This window comes from Bacillus rossius, chromosome 8 (genome assembly GCF_032445375.1).
Source record: "Bacillus rossius redtenbacheri isolate Brsri chromosome 8, Brsri_v3, whole genome shotgun sequence".
Taxonomy (NCBI): Eukaryota; Metazoa; Arthropoda; class Insecta; order Phasmatodea; family Bacillidae; genus Bacillus; species Bacillus rossius.
In genome coordinates, this window is record NC_086336.1 from 40,492,057 (window position 1) to 40,520,014 (window position 27,958).

Sequence of the window (27,958 nt, forward strand, 5' to 3'; positions counted from 1 at the left end):
CCAAAAGTTTATGTTATAGCGAATTTTCGTTATAGCCGAAATTAAAAAAAAAATCTTATTTTTGTAGCATTTTTAAAATATATTTTCTCGCTTGTTTTTACTATGGAAATTCACAACAAAAGTAAAGGAAATATACATAAAACTTACTAAAATAACATTTTTAAGCTATATCAGCACTTGCCGACTGCGAAATATAAGACCGCGTGGCCGTGATTAGGCCGTCACGCATCGTGGCTAAGCGCTCAGCTGTTTGTTTACATGGAGACGGGCGGGCGAGGTCACGCAAGGTCATGCCGGCCGCTTCCTGTCGCTTTGACCGCAGCTGGTTTGCTGGAGATATGTGCACTAAGCTGATGATATCGGGTGCATATTTGCGAAGTTTTGAATACTAAAAAAAAAAATTAAAAAAATCTCTAATTACGTTGGACAACCATACAAATTATATAAAATAATTTTTCCGACAATTGGTCAGTAACACAAAAATAATCACTCGTACAGACCCTTGAAAAATAACACAAAATTAAAAATCACTTTTTAAAAAAACGAATCAATTTTCGTTTGCCTTGATTTCACTAGACTTTCGGACAAAATAAACGACTGGACCTCTTGGAAGTTCATCAAATCTTTCGTCGTAGCATTTGTACACTGATAAAAACGACTGATTGTGTCAAGTGCCTCCATCATTGACGTTTTCGACGGAACAGATACGTCACTTGGTTCGTCGTCATTATTGTCTTCATCTTCAGACGCCGCTTCGTTTTGATTAGAAGAGACGAGCTCGACAAGTTCCGTGTTCGTCAACTCCCCGCACGCTCACGATGCAAGTGTGAGACGAGTTATGCTCATTTACGGGCTACAATCGGGGAAGCCTACAACTCACGTAGTTTCGGTTCCCTGCAAGAATTTCCAAAGATTTCCGAAGTTTTGCGTTGTGGTATTAACGCCACTTCAGCCGCTAAATCAGAAGTTTCCAATGAAAATAAGCATGTTGTGACTGACCTAACCTAACCCTTCCATTTTTTTAAATTTCAATTTTTGAGAGAAATCCGAAGTTGCACGAACGTGGTAGGGAACCGAAACTATGTGAGTTGTAGGCTTCCCCTACAGTCGGCGTGATTCTAAATAAGTAATGCTCGCAGCGGGGCCGTCTTGGTTTCGTCGCCGCGAGGCAAGCTATGCTCGCTGTGGGGCCCCACCTTGTGTGGTGTTGCCAAGACGGCCACATCATGCGCGTTGTTTCATTTGCCGGACGCGTGGAATTGTGCGAAGCTGTTTTTAATTTATTAAGGAAATTGTAGATGTTTTCTCATTGTTTTAGGGCAAATTTACAGGTGTGTAATCTATCGCTATAGCGAAAATGAGCCCACGCTGCATTCGTTATTTCCGAAATTTTTATCCTACGCAGCATATGCAAAACTGACGGTGCCGATGGCAATTATCGTTATAGCGGACTTTACGTTATAGACCGTATTCGTTACAACGGACTTTCACTGTATGTTAATTTTTTATGTTTTAATTCAATAGTTAATGTACTTGGAACAGTATTTTGAACCTGTAAAATCTCTCCCACAAGCACATATGTATTAAGTTAAGACATGTTTCATTTTGTGCACTTTGAGAATCATTGAATGAATGACTCAGATGTTCCCGTTCTCTGTCAACCTCAGAGAAAAAGAAACTGTAAAGCAAGCACTACAAAGTGTACTATGTTCTTGACCAACACTGCCATTCAGATATATTTTTCTAAATGTGTTCTGTTTAAAAGGTCAAAGCAAAGTATTTTGAGTTGTTGTTACAGGCTTCTGGATCTTTGCTACCTGGAACTGAGGAAGAACTTTTTGTGCAATTGAAATTGAAAATGATCAAAGTGAGTAGATGTGTGTTTTCACCTAAGAATCAGATTAGCTCGTGATTTTGTACAAAAATCTAAATTCTTGGCTTATTTTTGTTGCCAGATATATTTTGCAGAACTGGAAAAACAGCCCCAATTCAAAGGGTTTTTTGATTGTGTGCGGACGTTCCCACTGTTCCGAGAGGGTCACATTAATGGACAATTCAAGGTATCTTAGTTTCCAGATTGTGTAAAAACTAGTGTTGAATTCATATTTGTGCTTGGAACGTACGGACCTCAATTTTACACACACTCATGTTTCTCCAAAATGTGTCTGCATTTTCTGAGTTGTCTGTATGAATACAGTGTCTGCTGTGGAGATTTGACTATGCATGCATATTTGTGTTTATTAGGGACAAGATTATATGGTGAATTGCAAAAAAACCAAAATAACATCAAAAAGAGCACGTCAAAACACGGCATAGCACTGGAATGCAAGTTACATCATTGAATTAAGTAGCATTTAACCTAAACTTAATTCAAATCTTAAAAAAGGACTCTTTCAATGTTTGAAATTCAAGGACTGTCATTTCCATTGTACCAAAATGAATGGATCAGAAAAATTAATTTCATTTGTTTTATTATGCATCTCTTATTGAATAAATTTTCAACCATAAATGTTCTGTAATTTATTTTAATTTTCCTGAATGTATTTGTTTTAGACCAATTTATTAAAAATTATTTTACAGTAAAAATGCAGCATATAAACTTTACCCCTTTTCTGGTGGAGTAAGTACTACAAAACAGCTTTTATCAAAATAAAAACCCTAACTCAGAAATCCTCTTTTTTAAAAATGAAATTTGATTTAAAAAAAAAAACTAATAAAATCTTGTCTCTAGTCATTAATCATTATGCATAAATTTTTCATACCTAGCAGGTGGTGTAAAATTGAGTTATAATTGTAAATTACTAAAAATTATGTCATTGAAAGATTGATGTAAAAAGCACTTTATAATGTTGCATCTTTAACATTAAACCCTTAATTTTTGAATTAAAAAAATTCCACTTTCATCTGTAATCATTAGCGACCACTGTTCACTGTTATTCTTGGCCAAAATGGAAAATAAATAAAATGAGCAGGGGTGTATGCTGGAAATATATACTCCAACTGAAATCCCTATAAAAAAATTATTATTCCCACCAACAAATGGAAAGGATTTGAAAGCAAACAGCAGGCAAAGTGGTTCTATCATCCTACCCCCCCCCCTCTTCCCCTGAAATTCTGTGTACTCTCCTGAAAATGCAGTCGAATAATGACAAGTGAAGGAAAAAAATCACTATCACGTCATACCACTTGCATTCTGCAGTGACTGATAATCTACAACTCAGATGCCAGTAGCTCCAAGAGCAACTTGTCTTTGTTAATTCCTATTCATCACTCCAGTGCCTGTTCTAAATCTTTCTCTGAAGCTGCAGTGTGCGCTTTGGAATGCACTTGAAGAGCCGGTTAGGCAACAAATGCCATGTTCATCTTTAAGGACGTCTGTTATAAAACATCTCAACAAAAAAAAAATATTGCAAAAGTGGAATAAGAAGTGGATGTGATTCTTATTTTTATGAGCTCTTTCTCTGTATGTGTGTGTGTGGTATTTGTGTGTCTGTGTGTTTTGTGTGTCTGTTTGTATGTGTGTCTGTGTATGTTATTGTGTGTGTGTGTGTGCACATGCACATGTTGTTATTTTTATTGTTTGTTTTAGGTTAAAAATTCTGAGTCTTAAGTTTAACAATAAATAGGTTTTAGTTTCCAGTGTACGAGGGTTGTCTGAAAAGTTTCCAACCTCAACATGAAGATGGCAGCACTCATCAACGAAAATTGGGGAATGTGTTTAGTCATGTTTTGGAATATACTGTCTGAAATTTCAGCCATTTTGGACGTGAATTGATTTTTTAACCATCATTTTCGTGAGTCGATGCACATATTTTTTGTGAAAATGAAAAAAAAAAAGTGTATCAAAGTGTCATTAAATATTTGTTTTTGAAAGGCAATACGCCTACGCTAATTGAAGACGAGTTGGACGGTGTGCATGGCGACTCTGCGCCATCATTTACCTCAGGGATATTTCGGGCAGCTCAATTCAAACATGGCCACACCAGCTCAGGTGACGATGAACGTCTGCGACACCAAAAACCGCGAAGGGAGATCAGCTCCAAAAAATGCAAAGACCGTTCTTTTGGCCGGATAAAAAACAGAGATACTGTTTTTTTCTAGGCTAGTCATGGAATTGTCTTAATAAATTATTTTGGAAAAAGAATAACATAACTACGCATCATTACTTGACAAGCTGAAGGCAGAAATTGCAGAAAAATGTCACATTTGCAGAAACAAAAAAATTTGTAATATCAGAACAATGCACCAGCTCACACTTCAGCGGTTGCCATGGTGAAAATCTACGAACTGCGGTTTGAACTGCTTGACCACCCTCCTAACTCTCAAGATCTAAACCCAATTGGCATTTTTTTTTGTTCCCTAGGCTAAAAGTTGCACTCAGAGGACAGACATTTTTGTCGAATGAGGAGGCCATCACGTTCGTAAACAACTATCATGCTGAGACTCACGCAAACAATTGTTAAAAAACAACTGCTCGTCCAAAATTGCTGAAATTTCAGACAGTATATTCCAAAACATGACTAAATACATTTCCCAATTTTCGTTGACGAGAGCTTCCATCTTCATGTTGAGGTCGGAAACTTTTCAGACAACCCTCGTATTTGGCATGAGTTTTTTTTTTGTTAAATATATTTTTATGCAGTGTTTACTATTAAAAAAATGTAACAATTGTGATATCAGTAACATGTAGCGTAATATGTGTGAATCATGTTTCATCACTTGCTAGTAATTGATTTGTTTGTTTAGTCTGTATTTTATTATAAGTTGTTTATCATGTTCTTGTCTATTGTCTTTTATTTACATTAGCTTAGTTAAGTATTTTTTATTGTTGTAACTTTACATTTAATTGTATAATATATCTGTGGTTAAGTGGTAGACAAGGCAGCTCACCTTAACTTTTCCACATAAAATAAGTTGATAAAATAAATCAGGCAAGCACTGTGACTGCCAAACAGTCATGTCTCATGTCCTAATGTAAATGTGATGTCTGTTCATAACTGGTGAGTGTTAATTGGCACTTCGCTAATGAAGTTTAACTAATATTTGTGCGTTGTTTTAAAGCTTTTTTTTAATGGATATACGTCATTGCTGGTCTTAACTTTATGTGATAGAAAAATCAGAACAATGGACAAGAAAGATGAACACACAAACTCACAGAAAAACAAGCCAAAATCAGAGCCAAGGTCAAATGTCAAATTTAATAGACAGCACAGAGAATTCCGTGGAAATAATTAGTCAGAAAAAATATTTTACGGCTCAGACGAATACAGTGAGCTAACAAGGACGAGACAGTTTTAACAGGAACAGAAAAAAACAAGTGACAACACAGTGACAAACAGGCAAACCCTTTGATGAAACTAAACAGATATTCTTGACAACACGGCTTCTTAAGACGCAGCAGTTGCGACAGTTTGGGGAACTGACATCTGTTCCCGTCATCAGGCACAAACGGACTGACGGCAAGGGCAGACAATGACGTATGTCCATTAGAAGTGTTTAAAATTCAGTCTTCCGCACGGCAAGAATCGTTGAAGGAAGGAACTGTGGGTGGTAATGCTCCTGCAAGGGGGGCCTGAAGCTCTACCAGTTGCCGGTGGAAGGCATGCTCATGCCCGACGGGTCCCTGCCCGGCACCGGCTACCCCTCCAACGAGCCCTTGGAGATCGTGGTGCGGCTGTACGTGGTGCGCGGCATCGGCCTGGCGATCAGGGACGTCACCGGGGCGTCCGACCCGTACCTCGTCGTGAGCACCAGCTCTCGGGAGAACTTGGTCAACGACAGGGAGAACTACATTCCTGCAACCTTGGACCCCATCTTCGGGAGGTAACTTCCCGCTCCGCTGGTGGTTCTGTGCCGATGTGCTAGAAGAAGCTGCTTTAGTTTTTAAACTTGTGAATAGAGCTGAACCGATACCGATATTGCACATCTGAACCGGCTGATATCACTTTCATCGGTAATGCATGAGATTCACCAAAAAAAAATTGCATTTCTGATTGATTTTTTTTTTTTTTTAGGTGTTATATTCATATGTTGACTTGTGTAGATACTACATACTGTTAGGTAATTAAAGTTTATGGCCTTCAGTTTATGTTTATATTTACTCTAAATTATATTTAGGCCATAATGCTTAAAGAAAGCTTGACTATCAATGTGAGAAATATTTATTTCTACACCATGTTTTCTTGATTAAATTTTTTTTGCAATTTTCATGTTCAATTGTGCCTTTGACATAAGCGTTTAGACTATTTTAGAGTACATAAGCATTTTCCGATTTTTATCTTTATTAGATATTTTGATCCAAAAACTGTTTTTTAGCATGTTTACAAATGTTTTTATTATAATCTCTACATTTAAATTAAATTTTCTGTTTCTTATATAAATCTGCAGTTTTACTCCAATCTCCATTAAATTTTGCACACTTTGAAACACCAGAAAGGTAACTGTGTACATGAGATTTTGAGAAAACCTCCAGTTAAAGCAGAATTTTTGATACTTGGTGAAATTTTGCTATTGCATCATTGATGCTTTCTTCAGATCCATGGAAATGGCTATTATATTTTTGATGCCTTTTGCATCTCCATGGCAACAGTTACAGCACAGTTTGATTTTTTTTTAATTCGAGACGTGGCAGTGGCGTACCTATGAGAAGGAGATGTACAATGAGCTGTGCGAGTATGTTCTGCCTGTGGACTTGTGGTATTGACTTCCCTTCTCAGAGCTCTGCCAACAACGAAAATCCTGTCATCGGCCGGGTATTAAGTGTAAAAGATGGTAACAGTGTTTCAACCATAGCAATTTCTGCAAAACACACTTAATCCCTGTTGCTTACGATTTTGTAAGAGTGAAAGTACGAGGGGGAACCCAAAAAAACTGGATTTTTGTCATAAAAAATTTATTTATTATCTTTTTTTTTTTTAAATTCCTTCAGTCACCTTCAAAGTACTCTCCATTAGATGCAATGCACTTGTCAAGTCTTTGTTCCCATTGTTTGAAGCACCTCTGGTACTCTTCAACTTTGATATCCTCCAGTGCCCTTTGTGAAGCTGGTTTTACTGCCTCCAATCAAAATGCTTCCCTTTTAGATCTTTTTTCATTCTCGGGATCAGTACAAAGTCACACGGGGCTAGGTCTGGCGAATACAGAGAGTGGGGTCGACAGACAACCCCTGAGAGGCCAAATAGCGGTTCACTCGTAATGCCATGTGTGCGGGAGTGTTGTCGTGATGAAGGAACCAGTCACCTGATCGCCAAAGTTCCAGGCGTTTCCTCCGCACTCCTCTCGCAAACATCTTAAAACTTACAAATAAAAGTGCTGGTTAACAATCTGGCCAGAGGAACAAATTCTCGGTGCACAATTCCACGAACATCAAAAAGACAGTGATCATTGTCTTAACATTCGACCTCACTTGTCTCGCTTTTTTTTTTGTCTGGGGGAGTTGGGAGTCTTCCACTGGCTTTATGCTTGCTTGGTTTCTGGGTCATACCCGCAGCAAAAAACTTTCATCACCTGTGATGACTTTGGTCAAAAAGTTTGGATCACTTTCAATCTTTTTTTAAGTCCTGACTCAAATTTAATTGAATGTTCTTTTGATCTTGTTTAAGAAGGCGAGGAACAAATTTAGCGGCAACACGTCTCATTTGCAAATCCTCAGTCAAAATTCGCTGGCACAAGCTCCAATTCACTCATGTCTCTTCTGAAATTTTGTTGATCATGAAACGACAATCCTCAATTTTTTGGTAGATTTTTTCAATGTTTTCATCATTTTGAAATGTTTAAGGGAGCCCAGAATGAGCATGGTCTTCAACACTCATCTCACCATGTTTAAAGTGCCCAAAACCACTCGAAAACTTGTGAGTGGCTCATAGCATCTTCCTTGAAAGCCTTTTTAAGCATTTGGAAAACTTCCGTTGCCGATTTTTCAAGCAGAAAACAAATTTTTAAACACTAGGTTCTTTTAAATCTGCCATAACGACTTAGCAGGTGGAAAATGAGAACAGTTAGAGATAAACAATACTATAATCAAATGTTAACCTACTAACATGTTTCTAGTCTTTTCATTTTTCTTTTAGTTTTTTCCCCGAAAATAGCAAGTCGACCTTACTACAATTTACAAAAGAGTTATTTAGTTTCACATCATATGAGTTTTGTCGCCGGCATATTATCATTCTAATTGGCGGCATCAAGTAGCGCATGATTTCCGAGGGAAAAGTTATATGCTACGAAAACAGTCCGCTGTCTTCCTCAGGGCTATATATTATCATCAGCGCAGATAATATGTTGCTAGTAATCTGTTCGCAGCCAAAAATTAAAGCGGCAGCCTAAAATCATTATTCAAACAATGCAAGTATGTAAAGATTCCAGGCACCAACACGACCAACCAGTCTCGTGCCCAGTGTAAGCACGCCGATCTTTTCTGAATGTCCAACAGCCACATCGTCAAATAGGGCTGGTCAGTATCTGCATTGTAGCTACTCTGGTAAAAACATTTCCCCAACTAGGTAGGAATCACTATCACAGTTTACCGCACACAGTTTACGAATCATTTCCCTGGAAGGTTAAGTGCAGTTAATAAATATTCCCGGGTTGTGATTACCTGTAGGGACTGGATCAAATAACTTACTGCTTGGTGTGCTGTGATGAACTCTCTGCAGTAGTCGGCAGTCGATCCCTGCTGTCCCGGTTGTAGATCCATGTTACCGTCTCATGTCAGTCCTCTCAGCACGTGTTGGCCTCGCTTCACGTTTGCCGGCCGCATCATGGTGCTATCTCCGTCAGCTGCACCACTTTCCTCATCGCCTGCCCATAGCTGAATGTTCTCTCTCTCCGACAGTTGTCGTTCCTTGCCGGGCCACTTCCAGCGCTGCTATCACCCACCTTGTGTAATAGCAAAACAGTTTGCGCCCCAAAATTCCTCAAGTGCACATATCACACCTAATATCATTTTTTGTGGGCCAGGCTTGCAAATAACCATTTACTTCAAAGTAAATAAGCAAAAAAATTCAAGTAAAATTTAATTACTGAAAAAAACATATGTAACCAAAAACATTTCAAAAAAAGCAAAAGTTATGAAAAACAGGTGCCAAATTAAAACTCAAACACATTTTAACACCCGAAGTGCTACATTTTTGAGGTACAGGTACCTCAGACTGCAGTAGTGAAGCACAGGTATTTCAGCTAGCTTTTAACTTAAATAACCTACAGGCATTAAGTTTAATTCATTGAAAAATTGGCTAGGCAGTTAATATTTTACTATCAAAAACAATATAATATTGGTATCTGCTTCTGCAATATAATTATCATCAACAATGGAATTGGAGCAAGACTAATATCGGCTTAGCTCTACTTGTGAAACTATGTTTTAGAAGAAGAGGAAACACTAATTTAATTAGGTACAATCTGTATGTTTATTATGTTTATGAACAGGCAGTTTGATGATGGTAGAAGTGAACAATTGTGCCACTTTGCACCAGATGGATTGGTTAATGATGGCAAACACATACATTCGACTATACATGTAAAATAATAACTATGTAACAAACAGGAACTGTAATGCTTTGGACTATAGATTATATATCTTTGTGACCTTGGATTTGCATATTGATCCATTAATATTAAACTTATAAAATATAAATATATAGGAATATCTTACAATTTTACGTTCTGCTAACAGGATTAAAATACTAAACCAGTCATGATAGTTATTACGATAAATATTTTTTTATTATTGTTGACAATTTTTAATTTGTGTATATATGACATGTTTTGAAATTGTCATCAAGTATTTAAAAAATCATAATAAAAAGAAAACTGTAAACTGTAATATGACAAAGAAATTTACTACCAGGGCTACACAAATATGCATATTTGCAGAGTATATAGTGTTGTTGCTAATGCATAATAACCTGTAAGTGTTGAGCTTGTGTTATTTCGTACAGGATGTTTGAGCTGGAGCTGTCTTTGCCAGATGACTACCAGCTGAACATTACAGTGATGGACAGAGACATAAAGTGGGATGACCTCATAGGCACGACCACCATAGACATCGAGAACCGCTACTACAGCAAGTTCCGAGCTACTCGGGGAATTTCAAACATATACAAAGAGTGAGTACGTAGTCACTGTACATTGTATAGATTTTCAACTTTTGGCTGACACTTGTGCTTTCAGTGGTATCATGTGTACTTAAATAAATAAGTTTAATTGATGCAATTTCATAGCCAGCTTAGTATATTAAGTTACATAAGTATTTATATCTTGTAAGAAATATAAATAAATGAATGTATATTATAATTATTTAAGCATTGGTACATTGCGACTGCAAATATAAATTAAGGATAAATTATATCCTAGTTAATGCTGTACTACATTCTTCGCGTATTATATAAGATAATAAATAGTGTTTTTACATGTAAAATAATGCTCAAGGTCTTTTTTTGTTTCAATAATTTAAATCACATCATTGGTAAAGAACTCATTGGCATCCTAACACTTAGAGCTTCACCTAACCTGTTCGGTGTTGGTTCACTCTTGCAGGGATGGCTACAGGAAGTGGCGGGACTGCGATAAGCCCACGGCCATTCTTGCCAGCTTGTGTGAAGGACACAACATACCAGGTCCTGTGTACACTACGGACAACGTGATTCTGGGCAGCTGGGACGGAGAAGTCGGCGGCGAACCAGATCCCAGTGAGCACACCATTTAGAACAGTGCAGAATAATCCATTCTAATGTAGTTTATCTGTGGGAAGTGTTCATGTTTGTGACTGTCCTCCAGTGAGAAAAAAAATTATGTCATCCCAAATGCAAATTACACTATTTCATATTCAGTTTGAAGGCAATGGCTGTACAGAATTAGTGAAATTAAATTATTTTAAAAGACAGTTACACAGACAATAGTGTTTGAAAGCATATTATTATCAATTTGCTTGTGTGATGAGTATTACGCTGATAGTTATTCTTTAATTATTAGTAGTTATTAATCATGGACAAAGTTTTTGAATAAAAAGAATTCTGTGTTCCATACCCTGTGGCACGGAGATTGCTTAAATTTCTATGGATTTTGTATGTTTTAGGTGAATATTTTCAACCAAATGTTAAGTGTTTTGTACACTTTTGCTTACATAGGGGTAATATTTTAAGATTACACATTTTTCTATGTTACTATAATCACATTTAGATTGTTTTTATCTGTATAATAAGATTTTTAATTAAGGGTTGGTATAGAATGTGGACTATACGTGAAAAGTGAATTATATAAATAAAGGTGAATGTAAATCAGTGGACATAATGTGTGTACATATTTTGTGTCAGCTATGATCTTTAATCATTCAAACCATATTTTGTACATTGTTTGAATAATTCTTACAATGGGGAAGAGTGATTTAAATTATTATTTTGGAAAGATGCCATTTCTAGTTTGCACTGTATATCATAGAGAAAACCCAAAAAATGGATAAAGAAAGATGAATACACAAACATTCCAGTCTCTGCGTAATGATAGGAATGGATCTCAGTCCCTGAAACGTTGCCACAATTTTGTCATAGGGAGCCTACTGCCTTTGTGATGCCAGAATACTTGTTAAATTCCATCGCAAGGTTTGCATGTGCGTCACAGTATTATCTGTGTGTTTGGATTATCTGTTCAGCTTACATTGGGTACCTCTGTTTGCCGCTGGATGTCCAATGATGTCGTTTGTCTGCTTTTACTGTTTTTTGTTGCAACTGTCTCATCGTTGTCAGCCCAACATGTTTGTCTGTGCTGTGATATTGTTCTAATTCCTTCCACAGAAATCTCTGTGCTGTCATAACATTTAACACTTGACATTGGCTGATTTTGGGCTTGTTTTTTGTGTGTTTGTGTATTCATCTTTCTTTGTCCATTCTTCGGGTTTTCTTCTTGACATACAGTGCAAATCAGCAATGATTTATGCCCAAAATAATGATTTAAAGCATGTTTTGTAGTTTGAACCATACGAGTGATATGGCATGTGTGTACTGTGATGGCTTCGCTGTGTCAGTTGCTTGTAACTCAACTGTGCTGTTTGCAGTCAAGAAGGAAGAGTTGGCCCTGTCCGCTCTGAACCAGTGGGAAACCTTACCGTACGTGGGCTACCAACTGGTGCCAGAACACGTGGAGTCTCGCTTGCTGTACGATCCTAACAGGGTTGGCGAAACTCAGGTGTCTAATCATTCTAGTTTTCATTGCGTGAGTGCACGTGTGTACACTTCATTCAAGCTTACCTGAAATCTATAGGAATCAATTTTTGATAAACATCACTGCCCATATATGAATGTGGTATGTCTTATAATCAATGTCTTTGTAAATAAACCTACACAGTTTTTTTCTAAGATCACTAATTTGTTGAGATTTAAAAATTAATGAATTAGACTATCTCAACATTTTTAATAAGGTTATTTAGTATTATTGTGTATCAGTGCTGGCCTATTTAAATGTTAGGTGTTCTATGGTTTAGGATTCTGTGTGGGTGCCTTATGGTGATGCCTCTCACTGATGGAGACACGGCGGTCAGCACAGGCGCTCACTATGCAAACACAACACATTCGTGTGGTGTTTGCACAGCTGTGCCCTCGTGTTGCTGACGAAACAGAGCACACTCAGCTAGCCCGCACCCTGGTTACAAAATTAGGGGAAGGCGGGGCTGAAACATTCCGGAAAGTTTTGCTGAGGTTTTTAAGTGGGTGATTGCGCCCTAGGTAACGAGTTGGTAGTGGAGTTCGCGAATGAAGTTGCGAAGATGTAAGAAGCTGATTAGGCTCATGTGGATGGCTGTGGTTTCCAATGTTTAAGTTTAAGTTAAGCTCACTTGAGAGGGAAAGATTCTGAGGTCAAAAGTAAAGGAATTCAAGGTACTATGTCCCATATGGTCTCTGTCTTCATTAAAGCTGTAAGGAGTGAGTTCATGCTGAGGAGAATTAAGGGGCCCGTCTACCTGGGCGCTCATACTGTGTGCAGAGCTTCAGACGAACCCACGCAATTTGAAAACTGCTCGAGATATCTCAGTGGTATGTTTATGAAAAGCATTTAAGAATACGCTGAGGGTGGATGGGTAGTTCTTATACCATATTTCGTTTTTAAACTGTACTTTTAGGAGCAAAAAGAGCTAAAATGCTTAGTTTCAGAGTAATTTTTAGACATGATAAACTTGGTAAAAATTCTTGAAAGCATGCAACATTACATTACACTTTTATCTTCATATCTCTGCCAATTTTATGATTAAACACACAAATCTAATAGTTTTGAAGTGTGCTTGGTTCGAATCTCAAAGACTCGACTCCACCAAACACCCTTCAATTTGGCACGTTAACACAACAATCCGAACAAAATGTAAGTGAAATTATAGAAAAAAGGAGCTCTATTCTTAAATAGAGACAGAACCAGGAATGTTTGTAAAGGGGAAAAGTACATAACTACAAACCATTAATTTAAAAATTGGTGTAGCACGTGGAAAATAATAAACAATGCCTCTGAAAAACCTAAGGTGGTCATGAACCCTTTTTATTTTATCTTTTCCATGAATGACATCAACAAAACGCGTAAGCATGTGAGTACCTACATAGGCATTTTAGACATTATATTAAATGCACTTATGTCAGATATGTCAAATTAAGACTGACCACAGCAAACAGTAAAGCACAAATTTAGTTTACAAGCATATTATCTTGCACATGAGTACAAACATTGTAAGAGGATAAATGCTGAACAACAATTCAGGTCATACATAAATGTGTTATTACCAGAAAAAGGTAACTGAGCTTAAATGCATTACGCTGACCTGCTATGCGTATGTGCCGAAACCTGGAGGGAGGAATGAAACTCAGTTTAGGAGTGGGAATGAAGGAAAAGGGAACAGGAGGGAGGGTGGACGCCAGCACCGCGGCAGATTCAAAGTGGCAATGCTGAGTTCATTGCAGGTTAACACTGAAATCCAATAGTAGTTGTCCCACGTACTACGAGAAGACAGCGCGCCAGTTCAGAGCCTTGCGCTTAGAAGTGACACCACACTAGAAGCATCAGCGAGCACCACACTTATCATCCTACCTCACTAACACAGATACAACCCCTGACTAGGCGGGCCCCATCCAAGTCAAAGTAATGAGATACTTCAGTTCAGTATGAGTTACTTTTATGAAGTTTAATTGAACATTTAGACTGTTTGATAACTCAACCTTGGAAATCGTAATAAAGTTTATGGGGAAACTTTTTGTTTTTTTGTTATTCTCATAATAAATGTTTATTTTCATATATTTAGTATTAAGTTATTTTTAATTAATTTAAAGAAAAGTAGTTATCCACCAGAAGTGACCTGGAACGGAACGGAAACTAACCAATTACCAGGCAGAATAGAGGTGTTTTAATTTTTATTCCTCTGGCTTGATTTTATACTCTACCAGAAATGATCAGTTAGTAAAATTATTATGAGCTATGTCTTCCCCCCCCCCCCCCCCTCCACTGCTCTAGTGATGGGCAATTTGTTAGCTAGCAAGTACGTATCAACAATTGAAGTTATGAAGCTTTTCTGGCCCTGACTTGAGATTTTCTCCTAGATGATTTATTTTTAATCCCAGTGATTATCCTCGTATAAATCCCACCGATAAAATAGGGTTAATTTAGGAAGTGGCTTAAATGGTCCAGTAAACTTAAAATGCAGATAATCAAATGTGCATCACAGTGAAAGCAAGGCTTCTTTTTGCTTCAAGTCACTAAGCATTTTACACTTCAAAGAACAACCTCTCATTTAAGGTTGAAGCAGCCAAATAAATGTAGGTTGACTAGTACAGCCTTTGCATTGTTACCACTGCCCTTGCTCTGTGTCAGTGATACAACTCCAGCACCCTGCGGGGAGCTAAATTAAACAAAAGCGACACACGTAAACAAAATTTTTAAGTGCAGCAGTAAACAAAGAACTAGCTGTCGCGACTAAAAGGGTGCCAGTAAAATAATACCAAACTGTAATGAAATCAAAAAAAATTCAAGCAGAGAAATAGAGAAGTAAGGATAGGCGGTAGCTAGAGCCAAGATTATATGGTTTTATGCGAAATTGCGAATTTTCACGCGAAATTCATCCCAAACCGCGAAAAATGCGAAATGTTTTCTAAACACAAATAAACACCTCAATATTGATTTAAATCGTTAACTACCGACTATTGGTTGATTGACAAAAATTCCGTAACTGTTTGTAGAAGAAATGGTCGTCATCCAACTGCAGTGTGGTGGTTATTTAATGCGTTAATTATTCATCTTAAAAAATTACAAGATATCACAAAAATTGACGATTTCACGAACAAAAAAAGATCGTTATCGGAGTTAGGTTAGGGTTTTTAAACGCATCTAGCCACTAGTGATGGGTCGTTCGTTAACGATTCGTTCAAAAAGAACGAATCTTTGAGAGAACGAAATCTTGCGATTCGTTCGCGATGTAAAGAACCGGCTCTTTGAGAGCCGGTACCTTGAAAGATTCGGAAGAACGAAAACGCGGAGAGAACGAGAGAACGAGAGAACGAGATGAGAGAACCGGTCACGCGCCCTGTCTGATTCGTTCGTAAAATGATTCATGACGTCAGGAGTCTGAAGAATTAGTAATCACAGCGTGCGCATGTTCACAAGAGCAAACGATAACTGATCAAATAAAATAGGGTAACATGAAAAGTATCTAAAGTATCTATACCTGAAAATGTCAACTGTTAAGTAGTGGTTTAAAATTGCTTTTTCACATTCACATACACAAATTTGGAAAAAAAAAAAAAACTAAAAAAAACTAAAAAAAACTAAAAAAAAAAAAAAAAACCGTATGAATTAAAAAATAACAGGGAAAGTAACTACAAATGTTCACACTTACCATTTTTGGGTTAATTAATGTACTTCATTTGTTTCTCTTCATACTGAATTGCAGTAGTATTAAATTTTTGTCTTTTTTCTCTAAATGTGTTGGTCTACATGTAAACACTTTACTGTCACTAGAGTGTAAATAGCCTATATATTAATATTTGTAACTTAAAAAGTAATAAAATATAAATAATCTTGTTTCATATACGCAACTGTGATTCACTGGCTACGGAAAGCAATGTTCAAATTCAAATACAAAAACATGTACGTAATACTCTGAAGGATGAACGAGTTACGACACCTGATAAAAGAGCCAGATCCCATACACAGAAAAGAACGACTTGACCGAGATGAACGAATCGTTCTGAACGAATCATCTCACGGAACTGATCCAAAAGAACCGATTCGGTCAAAAGATCCGTTCTGCCCATCACTACTAGCCACTAGAGATCACGCAATATTAACAACTGACGATCGTAAACTTAAAATTATCAAGTTAACAAACACAACAACGTGAAAACTGAGCGCCTTGTTTGCTGTATCCTTTGAAAAATACACGTGAAAAAAACTGCATTCATTAAATAAATACGTATGAAAATAAAATAAAAGCGAACATTGATATTTAATGATCACTTAAAATTTAATGAAATTTCACTGTAACGCAATTTTGTGTGCTTGTTGAATAAGCAGTTTACCGTGAAGCCTTCATTTTCATTTCACACTTCACAGGCGAGAGTGCCAAAATCGTAACATAATCGAAGTTTTCCGATCGCTAATGAAAAAGCACCATATTGCAAGGATTTATTTATTTTACGGTCATTAAATATTTTAAATAACGCTTACCTACCCAACCCTCCCGGAAAATAAATAAAAACATTTATTTCACTGACCTGACATAACCTAACCTTTTACTTCGGGTTGAGTATATGGCTCTCTCGCCTGTAAAAAGTAGGCTTCCCGCGGTTTATTTTTTCGCTAAAACTTCAGTAAATACTAGTTTTTGGTACCTCCGGGCTTTGTTTACAAATGACGTGCATAAATGAAAGCTAAATTTCTTAATCATGCCGAAAAATAAAGCTACTGAGGCATCACGTGCTGACGAGTTTAAGAATGAGGGATTATATGTCAGTGACGGAAAAATACTTTTCTGTAAATATTGTAATTGCCGTTTGGAGCATGAACGTAAGGACACGGTAAACAAGCACATAATTAGCGACAAACATGTAAAAGCTAAACGATCCCCATGCACTTTGAAACGACAGCTTTCTATCCCAGAAGCAGGAGTGGCGCGAATATGCGCAAAAAAACAAAAGGAATATTTTGTTCTCGAAACTGTTGAAGCCTTTGTAGCTGCAGGTATTCCTCTTGAGAAACTTGACAACAGCAAGCTGACTGCATGGATGCAGAAGCATGTAAGTGGTGCTGGTGATCTTCCAACAGCGGATTGGATGAGGAAAAAGTACATTCCCCTACTTAGAGAGAAAAAATAAGTGGAAATCAAGCAGCAGCTCTTGGGGCAAGATGTGGTCATACTCGCAGATGAAACCACTGACAAGAGTAATAATTGTGTTTTCAACATCTTGTTTAAAATTCTGAAACCAGGTGCTGAACAAGATGTTATCTTAGGGGCTTCTTGTGTCCTTGATGCAGCAAATGCTGTTTCTTGTTCTCGGGCAGTGATTGATGTATGCTCCAAATATGAAGTCAAGGAAGAAAACATAATTGCGTATGTTACAGATAGTGCCAGGTACATGACAAAATCTGCTGGTACCCTTGAAGGTGTATTTGGTGACCACATGTACCACATACAATGTTGGGCCCATAAAGTAAACAAAATGAAAGCGGATTATCCTGAATTTGCAGCTGCTGCTTTAAAGTTAATATGGATACCTGCAACGAATGTGGACTCAGAAAGATCTTTTTCTAAGTATTCTGTAGTTGTAAGTGACAGAAGAAGATCTCTAAAACCAGAGAATGCTGAACTGCTGACAATGGTGGCTTTTTCCTGAGCTTAATTATATTGCATTTATAGAACAAAAGTTTAACTGTAGTTTCTATTTTAATTAATTTAGACTCTCTCCTGAACTCAGGAACAGTACTTACCTGCATAAGAATACTAAATATTTTAGTTGTTAATTTTTTATGTACTCTCAACATAGTATTGTTTAATGTGCATATTTTAAGTCTCTAACCACGAATTATTGAAGCATTTGATCAAGGCAGCTCTGCTAGGTGTGTACATGTTATTACATGTGTTTTAATTTTTTATGACGATAGACGAAATCCACAATTCTTAATGACGAAAAGTCCTTTTTCATAACATCATAAAATCTTGGCTCTAGCGGTAGCATAAAAAAAATTACAAAATTATCCTTTAACGATTTACTATAAGTCATAAAGATTATTAAACATCTCTTACAGGGAAAAGTACGCATGGGCTTGAGTTTTTCTGCAAAACACACACTAAAAAGGTTTTAACCCGATAACTATATATAAAAACGCAACATAGAAAATACCCTAAAATTACGTAAAAAAGAAATAACAAATATATTAACCTCATAAAGTACGGCTACCATTTACAAACAGTACAACTCTATATGTGTGCTCTAAGTTATTTATACCAAAAAAAAAAAATATGTTAAAGAACCAATACGCAGCGGAGGCGATATCTTGATAAATCCACTTAAGAGTTAGTTCCGGGGGAGTTTAAACATTCTTAACAATCTCGCAAATCCTTGTGCAACATAGTTTTCCCGCTCTCACTTTCATTTTTGAACACACCAAGTGGCTCGGCGTTAACGCTTTACTATTTTATCCATAGAAAAATCAGTTTTTTCCAGGGACGTACGTAAAAAGGGCGGGCCAACACTTACTTGTAAGTTTCTTCCTTCAGGTGTGCTAAATGCATAGCACACTACAGCCTACAGCAGCACAGGGCATGCCTGATGACCAACAGCACCCAGTATTGTAGGGCACAAATCCATGCATTCGTAGATCTTGTAAACCAGGAACCACTTTTGGCAGTAGTCGTTCATAAACATAGTTACACAGTTCTTTTGCAATACGTGCAAGATTATGAAAAAAATACGTTACTCTCGCGCAATCCCGGTTTAAAGTATTATTGCGGAGTGCAGGCAGCGGCTTGCGTGTCTCCCGCGCTGGCATTTGTACACACCTCCCCACCTGAGCCACCTTCACTCGGAAGCACACATGACCATCTCCCGGTCAACACACACTCGAGAAAATAGTTCTAGCACACTTTTTTGTTCACCTGCCTGTTACTAAGCTAGCCATGCTAAAATATTAAGCTTTAAAAATACCCAGCCAAAAATTAATATATTAAAATACTCTAGAAATACTTACAACATACTAAAGAACATATAAATAATACTAAACCTGAATGTTCTCCAACCTTCCAGACCATTTTAGGTCTTAACAACTTAACAGTCATTTCCTTAGGCATGTTTCCAAACAATTCATTGATTACAATAAATAAATTATGAACCAAACATAAAATTTAACTTAACTAAACGAGCCACAAAAATAAGAATTGCAACACAAAATACTAATTTAACTAGAAAAAAATAATTAAATTTTAAAACCAGAAGGAAACAAGGGGTTTCAGCGCAAAACATGTTTGGCTGCACTGAGGGGATATGTCATTATAATTGAAGTGTACCTTATCATTATAGGTTTACCTTTTTTTTTTTTTCTGAGACTAATTAAGGATAAAATGAGGTATGCGTCTTTGAATCAATGGCATTACATCCACTAAGGTTAGCAGCACATTTAGAAAAATACTGGAGGTTCCTCAACTTAACGTCTTATAAAAAGTTCTGTGTTTGAAATTAGCGAGATATAAAAATTTGTTGGTTTTTGTTAATGTACACCAAAAAATATATTTAGTTTCAGGCAACATTATTTTATGTCTCGAAACATGCAACAGTTTCACTGTAGACTCTTAGCAATGCATTTAAGGCATTTAATGGCAGGATCACTAAAAGTAATCTTTAAGCAGGACTTCCAAAAATGTTAATTGAACAGTGAACCAACTGTAAATGTGTACACGTGTGTATGTGTTGGTGAGAGTTTAGCAGCAAACTAGTTATAAAGATATGATTTGTATACTATATTTAATATGTATATAATTATTTTTTAAATGCAGGGAATTTGGTATCACTGTTGAGTGTGTACCAGGGGTGAAGGGTGGTTTTCAAAGTAGGGAACCAACTTTTTAAGTATCAGGAATTATCACATCAGTAAATGGCTCTTCAATTTTTTAATACATAACTTAATTGTGACTTTTAAGTCACAATACCTACCTGATACCATTGATGCTAGATTTTAATTTATTACTTTTTTTCACAAACATCTCTTTCACATATAAGTACCGTAGTTACTCCACCATAATGCGAATCTGAATGTAATGTGACCCCAAACTTTTTGATTATAAGTTTATAAAACAGACCTTATGGATTGGAAATCGCAATTGAAGTACATAGCACATAACAATTATTTAAATTATTAAATTTATTCCATATTTATTAGACCTTTTCTGATGAAATTTTGTTAGTAGAGTGATTAACATTGTGTTTTATGACTGTAGTCAAAAGCAGCATGGCTGTTCAGAAAATGAAGAATGTGGTGTGATGTGGTGTGATGTGGTGTGATGTTGGGTGGTTGCCTGGGAGGGTGAAAGCGAGGGGAAAGGGGTGTCTTCCACAGCAGCCACAGTGAAGAGGAGCAGAAAGAACCCAGTGACAAACTCCATTTGCACCCTCTCCTTCATCCTTCATCTCTCATCTGTCACGCCTGAGCAGAGGTTCAGGAAGCCCCGGAATGAAGTGGCATAAGTGATGCAGCAGGTAGAACACGTAGTTTTTCAGCTAAGTGGAGGTTCAGGAGACGGTACTTAACAGTGGTAGTAACACACGTAAGAGGCAGAGACTGCAGTTTTTCAATTAAACTGTTATTAATGGCAAAATACAAAATTTGCGATTATAATGCGACCCCCACTTCTAGTTTCGGTAAAAATCGTAGTGTAATATTCAGGCAAATACAGTAATCATGATGAATTGGGATAAGAGTGATGTAAATTAACTCAGCAAGCCCGACTTAAGTTTTGAATCCCATGACCTTGTTGCCCTGGTGCTAGTTGGTCCTCAGATGGGAGTTATACAACTTATACGCCTAATTTAACACCTAATTAATTTAATAAATTATTAATTAACTGCAGGTATTTCGGATTGATGTTTATAATTAATATGTACAGTATGTGTTGTTTTAAGGGCATGTTGCAGTTGTGGGTGGACATCTTTGACAAGACAGAAGAACTGCCTCCTCCAGTGAACATCGTCCCCAGATACCCTGACCCGTACGAGCTGAGAGTGACTGTGTGGGACACGCGGGATGTGTTGCTACGTGATTACAGCATCCTAACAGGGCAGCGCAGCTCTGACATTTACGTCCGTGGGTAAAATATTTAACTTTTCCACCATTAATCCCTCTCTTTCAAATCCCGTTTAAGTTTTTTTTTTTTGGATAACATCAAGTTTTTGATCAAAACCCAAAGGTTGGATGGGACACTTTGAATATTTTTTAAATATCACTTTATAAAAGAATGAGAAATAAAATTTTGGTACCTTGTAACTGAGATTTTTTACAATACTGTATGCCTAATAATTAATGGAGCTAATAATTACATTTTTGAATTTGTACTTACAGGTACCACCAATACAGAAGTGTTTTACTAGAGAAGTTTAATGTTTTTACTAGTGTTAACTTATTATTGAAAATTATACTTATTCTGGAATCACGATAGCGTGATGGGCATTTTACGATGGGCCCAACACAAATGAAATGTCCATCCGACCAATCATGTTCGACTCGTATGTGACATCAATGCGACATAAATGGTGGGAGCAGCAACACTCAGGCGGCAGACGTTCAGATTAGAAATATTTTCTATTTTCATTGCACTGCGGGTGCCACATTGCTAAAACTAGCATCAGAATTTTGTTTTTCCAAAGATAGTTAGACTGGTGCATTGTTACTGCTATGGGTTGCGTACATTAATTTTTCCCTATGAATGTTAAATCAAACATAGTTCTCTCAAACATGTCGATTAAAAAAAAACTGCAAATTTTGATGGTTATTACATCTTTGGTGCGTGTATAAAGGCACGAAACATTTTAACATAATTGTTAATATATGGTTTGTTCTGCAGGTAAAAACTGCATGTTCAGAATGTTTTTTTTTTTGCTGTTGAATCACCTCCTTAGTGTTGTGCCCTTTGCACTATTGTGATTTCAGCAGAAGTATATAGTTTATAATAAAACAAATTTTTTGATTAGTAATAATGATAATCCTTGGAAGCAGATGTTTACAAAGCATTATTTTGCCTCAAAGATCAACTTAACGCAAAAAAATAATAATTGTGAACTGTAATTTTGTTTTTAGAAAATATGAATATCTTCAGTACAGCTAATATGCAATTGCTAAAAATTATTGCAGGTGGCTGTGTAGCGAAAAGATTGTACAAGAAACAGATATTCACTACCGCTCCTTGACAGGTGAAGGAAATTTCAATTACAGACTAATTTTCCGTTTTGACTTTTGGTCTGCGGAGGGAAAAATATCGCTTCCAGGTAAACATGTGGATGACACCAACAAGCAACCACACAAGCCAGCTACAAAGTGTCCGTGTGTTCTTATTGTTGAAGTCTGGGATAACAACCACCTCTATCGTGATGAAGAGATAGGTGAGCATCTTAAGGTGTTATGAAATTAGATGGCCAAATTAATTTCCTTTTACAAGACCATACATTTTTACTAATTTAATTAGTACTATTCTGCAAACTCCTTTTTTTAAATTTAACTTTTTGATAGTAATATTTTGACAAATCATTGCTTAAAGTAGTGTTTACTTAAATTACAACTTGGTAATTTGTAGCAACAAATGTGTGTGAACTTGGATCAACACAGTAATTTTATAAACAGTAAACTCAATTCACTTTCAGGGTAAAGTATCACTTGAGCATTATTGCCTGGGCAAATAAAGTTTGTGGACAAGGAAGTTATGTGGTTGAGAAAAGTTGCCAAAAGCAAACAGCTACGAGTTTCTATTGAGGAAGAAAAAAGAGAAAGGAAATATCCTTTGCACCACATTTGCACTGGCCTATTATAGTGAAATAAGGGAAGGGTATCTTAGAATATTTAATAATCAAAAGATTATATATTTGAGGGAAAAGAAAAAGATTTCTAGAAAAATAGGTAGGTAGGTATGTACTGAAGGCAGGGAAAAGGAAACATTTGGAAATCCTAGTATGAACACCTCTGTAGTTGGTTACGACTAGGCCTATTTGTTGTGTACATCATACCTATATGGTTATACAGTTTGTCAGGACGTAAAACTTTTTAAAATTTTTATTTCGTGATTCTAGTGTTTTTTTCGGAAAACTTGGTTTTCGAAGCACAGCTTCAGATGTGCATGGTAACCTACAATAAAGATAAAGGAAGGATCCTGGAGTAATTTTGCATTGTTTTGTTAGTAAAAAATCTTCAGGGTGGATGTGTGTTTGCCCACACGGTATTTAATTGCCAGTGTTGGAGTGCAGACGGAAGTGTGGTGCCGCAGGGATCCTGAAGCTGAACCTGATGCGGCTGCCCCAAGGGGCCAACACGAGCCGCAGCTGCACGCTGGAGACGCTGGGCCCCAAGACGCGCACCTCGGACCTGTTCAAGCAGAGGCGCACCCGTGGCTGGTGGCCCTTCCAAGCCGGCAGCGAGGAGGGCCCCAAGCTGACCGTGAGTACACCGTCGGTGCCCTTCTGCGTAGTGTGTCCACATTCCGGAAGGTCAGGGATGTTGGAATTGCCAGGGGAAGGTCAGTGAATTTAATTGAAATCCTGTTGGAATTGTCAGGGGAAAGTCAGGAAATTTAATTGAAATCCTGGGAAAGTGCTGGAAATTTCCCAATATTGGCACAATAAAACCCTCTTAAGAAAATCACACTTAAAAAAAAAATTCCCACTTAATAAATTTAAAAAATTTAGCACAAGGACGATTATCTATTATCCATACCATTTTAGTATTTTAGTGTTAATAAATCTCCATTTCTAAGTATAACTTCTGAACATTGTTTTTCTGTAATTTTAGGGTTCAAAGTCATGCTCTAGTTTGTCATTAACCAGACTATGTTTCAGTGCATGTACACACTATAAAATTACGTATGCAAGTTGTTGTCTGAAATAGGTCAGCTATGGGGATGGTGGGAAATGGCAAAAATAGGCGTATTGTTTTAAAAATTTAGTCGGGGAAATTTGAAGTTTTGGTCAGAGAAATTCAGGGAAATTTTATTAAAGATTTGTGTGGACATCCTGTTCTCATGGACATATGCCATTGCTTGTTTACGCTGGTTGTCATAGAAAAACCTCAAGAATGAAAAACAAAGATGAACACATAAACACACAGAGAACAAGGCAGTATCAGATGATGTTAAATGTTACATGCCTAGACAGCACAGATCTCTTTGGAAGAAATATAGTCAGAAAAAAATCACAGCAGAGACGAATGCAGTGGGCTGACAATGACAAGACAGTTAAATACAGAAAAATATCAACCCTAGGCAGCACAGTGATGTACATACAAACCCAACTATGAAACTAAACTGATAATCTAGACAACACAATGACCACAGTGCATCTTATGTTCCTGAAGAAATTTGTTATCAATCTTATACATTGCAATAATCATTCATAAAAGTCCGTTATACCACTAAGACAGCATTTGTCGTAACATAAAACTATAAATGAATATACAATAAAATATAAAACATATGCAGTCAAAACCAGACAACACACTAGATTTATAGTATATCCCTGTTAAGAAAATTCTCAAGATAATTAGATATTTTGACTTATTTACACTGTAATTTTTTTAAAAGGATATAACTGTATCAAGAAGTAAAGCACATGGTAATTTTTAAGTAGGAAAATAATTAGTAAAAATGAATTTATTTACTAAAAAGGGAACTAGAGGGCACTACTGACTGGGCACAATGTAAGATCTTGTGATTCCACATACCGATAGCGTTCTTCAGACACTGGTAAAATGGCGTTGGTGATTACATCATCAACTCTGGAGGAGCAATGAGTGACTTGCCCCCCCCCCCCCCCTTTCCCCCCAGATTTCCATCTGAATAAGTTCCTCTGCAGTTCCAGCCGTTCCAGGTCTCTGGGATTTTCAAACTGATCCATTGTTGGGACAAATGCCTCAACATGATTGGAAGTTATGTGAGAAAGTAATGGGTAATACTTTCATTTCTGTTTCATACTGTCATTAATTGCTTCCCCCCCCTTCCCCCACATTACCTATGTTTGTTACTTATTGACACACCTCGTATTTATAGGTCCCAAGCTAATTTTTTTAAACAGATTATAAAGGAAAATTTCTTAATTAGTATTGTCTTAAGAGGGTTTTGAGTATTTGTTTTTTTAATGTTTCTTTCTGTAGGGCAAAATTGACATGGAACTGGAGCTGCTGACAAAAGAAGATGCTGAAAAGTACCCAGCGGGTCACGGGAGGTCGGCACCCAATCCTTTGGATAAACCAATGTGAGTAATTATAATACCATTTTTATCTCATAATCGTCGCACATTTTAGACTAAAATCAAGTTTGAAAAGTAGGGGTGCGACGTTTATGCGAGAAAAGAATTTTTTGTTAGGTTAAGTTATTCATAAAAAAATATATATTCAAGGAAAGTATATCAATTTAAAAAGTAGAGTATACAAAAGCACGCCAAACAATTTAAATTAATAAGTCATGCAACAGAAACATTTTGTTCAATTTTAAATAGAAAAACCAAAACTGTAACGCAAACGTGAATCGGCGCGCGTAACTCTTGTCATAGTGCAGAGTGCACACCACGAGAAAGCGTGGGCTATCAAATGTAGTTAAATCGTCACGAGACAGAGCACACACGTTGCACCTTGCCACAAGGCAGACGAGTCTTGGGAGCCATGAACACTTACCTGCTTTGCATCTCGCTTAGAGGTCTCAATAAGGCTCGAGCTCCCTACAAGTCAGCGATCATTTAAAAAACAATTCAAGACAGTTTCAGGTAAAAAAAAAAACTCAGATCTGGCTCCCTGATACAATGACAGCTGCCCCTGTAGCGCCAACTGAGGCAAGAGAAAATGAAGTAGGATGCGGAACTGCCCGTTGATATTCTTGCAGTCTTCATCCCCACATAGCTGTCAAAATCAATATTTTGAGAATGTTGAAAGCTAGGTAAATTTAAATAAATTTTTCTGACAGAAATTTAAACCATATTGTTACCCATTGTCTTTAAATGTGAAAAAAATTTAATTACTGTACACCTATCCCTCACTTAGCACGTCTTCAGATTGCGCGGATTCATTTAGCGCGATGTGAATTTTACTGCCCCAGTCTTGAATAGCACGTCTGTAAATTTCAGTTAGCACGAAATCTCGGCAGGCAAAAAATAAAAGTCGAGCGCGACGCCACAAAGTCTGTTTCAACTTCTGTAAACAACAGATGTGCCGTGGGATACAGTTAGCCAAACAAGGGGGGAAGAGATGCGCGAGCAGGTCTGTCGATGTGCCGTACCGTTGTCGCCTGGCCACAAACCGGGCTGTGAACTCAGTCTAGCCAGTGGCAGGGAATTCACTCAAACAAAAGCAACGTCTGCCCATTCAGCTGCCGGTAACTGTACGTGCTTGATCACGTTCATGTGTTCAAGTATTTGAGACAAAACTAGAAGTATTACAGCACTCAGATTGTCATGAAGGCCACGCTTATGTTGGTCGCACTTTAGTTTTAAGCAAGTCAACTGTGCGCACAATCGTACGAAATAAGGACTCTTACCAAACGTTTATATAAGTCTGATGCTGTTGATTGTACTAGCGGGAATATATTTGACATTAAATACCGGAACAGAAATGAACAGATGATTCATGTGGAAAAGGTTGTTAAATGAATGTTGCAATGAAAAAAATAACCATTGGCCTGACATAATTGGTGTGAACCAGGCGGTGATACGTAAATAAGCACTTTAATGTTTGAAAAATTAAAATGTAACTATCCGGACAGTAATATCGGTTTCACTGTCAGTAAAGGATGGTTTGGAAAGGTACACGACGTGAGTTGAAGGTCACGCCCGGGCGGTTAAGTCAGCCAGCCTACTGACGATAAAGTACATAACCATGTATCTCCCGTTATGCGGTGTCGTATTTGTCATACAAAGTGTGATGGGTGGCATATAAAGATAATTATAGTTGAGTGTTATAACATAAAGTATATTTTCCTACACAATTTTGGAATACATTAAATAAATTATCTTGCTATTTATGGAAACTAATGCTTCAGAATATGTGATTTAGAATAACACAAGCATTTTTAGAAACTAATTATGTAGTCGTGCTAAGTGAGGAATCAATGTAATCCATTTTATTCTCATCGCTATTGGTACCACAAAAAATATTTAAAAATTAACTTTGGCAGATAATCATGCAAAAAATATGCAAGATATATCGTATATACCTAAAATTTGTGCACTAAAAGGTAGATAAGCTTTACAGTTAAGCGTTGATTATTTAACATAATGATATTCCTAAGAATTGAACTTTCTCAAAAAATAAAAAGTACCGTATTTACCTGGATATAATGCTTGATTACTACCAAAACTGTGGAAACTATAAGTGGGGATCGCACTATAATCGCAAACTTGTATCTTGCCATCGGTAAGGCTTTAGTTGAAAACTACAGGCTCTGACTGTTAAATGTGTCGCTTATGTCACTTCAGACCGCTGATAATCACCATCTCCTGAATATCCACTTAGTTGAAAAACTGCAGGCTCTGTCTGTAAACTGCATCACTTATGCCACTTTAGTCTGGAGCTGCACAGGCGTGACAGATGAGAGATGCAGGATGATGGAGTGGGTACAAATGGAGTTTTGTCACTGGGTTCTTTCTGCTTCTCTTTCATTCTCCCAGATGACCACCGACCACCATGTATCACCACATTCTTTGCTTTCTGAGCTGCTGCCACTAAGTCATAAAATGCAATTTTTTTTTAAACTGCAGCTTGTTGC

At 37.1% G+C, this 27,958-nt stretch overlaps 1 protein-coding gene across 2 annotated transcripts in view; it reads left to right on the forward strand.

The window, feature by feature from the left end:
* The window catches only part of LOC134534790 (fer-1-like protein 6), a 41,256-nt gene that overhangs the window by 12,621 nt on the left and 677 nt on the right, over nt 1-27,958 (forward strand). The window contains exons 7-16 of one of the 2 annotated variants that reach the window (XM_063373377.1): nt 1,799-1,867; nt 1,956-2,060; nt 5,567-5,823; nt 9,936-10,103; nt 10,534-10,685; nt 12,047-12,177; nt 21,132-21,316; nt 22,357-22,604; nt 23,480-23,649; nt 25,357-25,457. In XM_063373377.1, coding sequence (XP_063229447.1) covers nt 1,799-1,867; nt 1,956-2,060; nt 5,567-5,823; nt 9,936-10,103; nt 10,534-10,685; nt 12,047-12,177; nt 21,132-21,316; nt 22,357-22,604; nt 23,480-23,649; nt 25,357-25,457 — 1,586 coding nt within the window. The remainder of the gene's footprint in view (nt 1-1,798; nt 1,868-1,955; nt 2,061-5,566; nt 5,824-9,935; nt 10,104-10,533; nt 10,686-12,046; nt 12,178-21,131; nt 21,317-22,356; nt 22,605-23,479; nt 23,650-25,356; nt 25,458-27,958) is intronic. The other variant, XM_063373378.1, reaches the window with a different exon arrangement.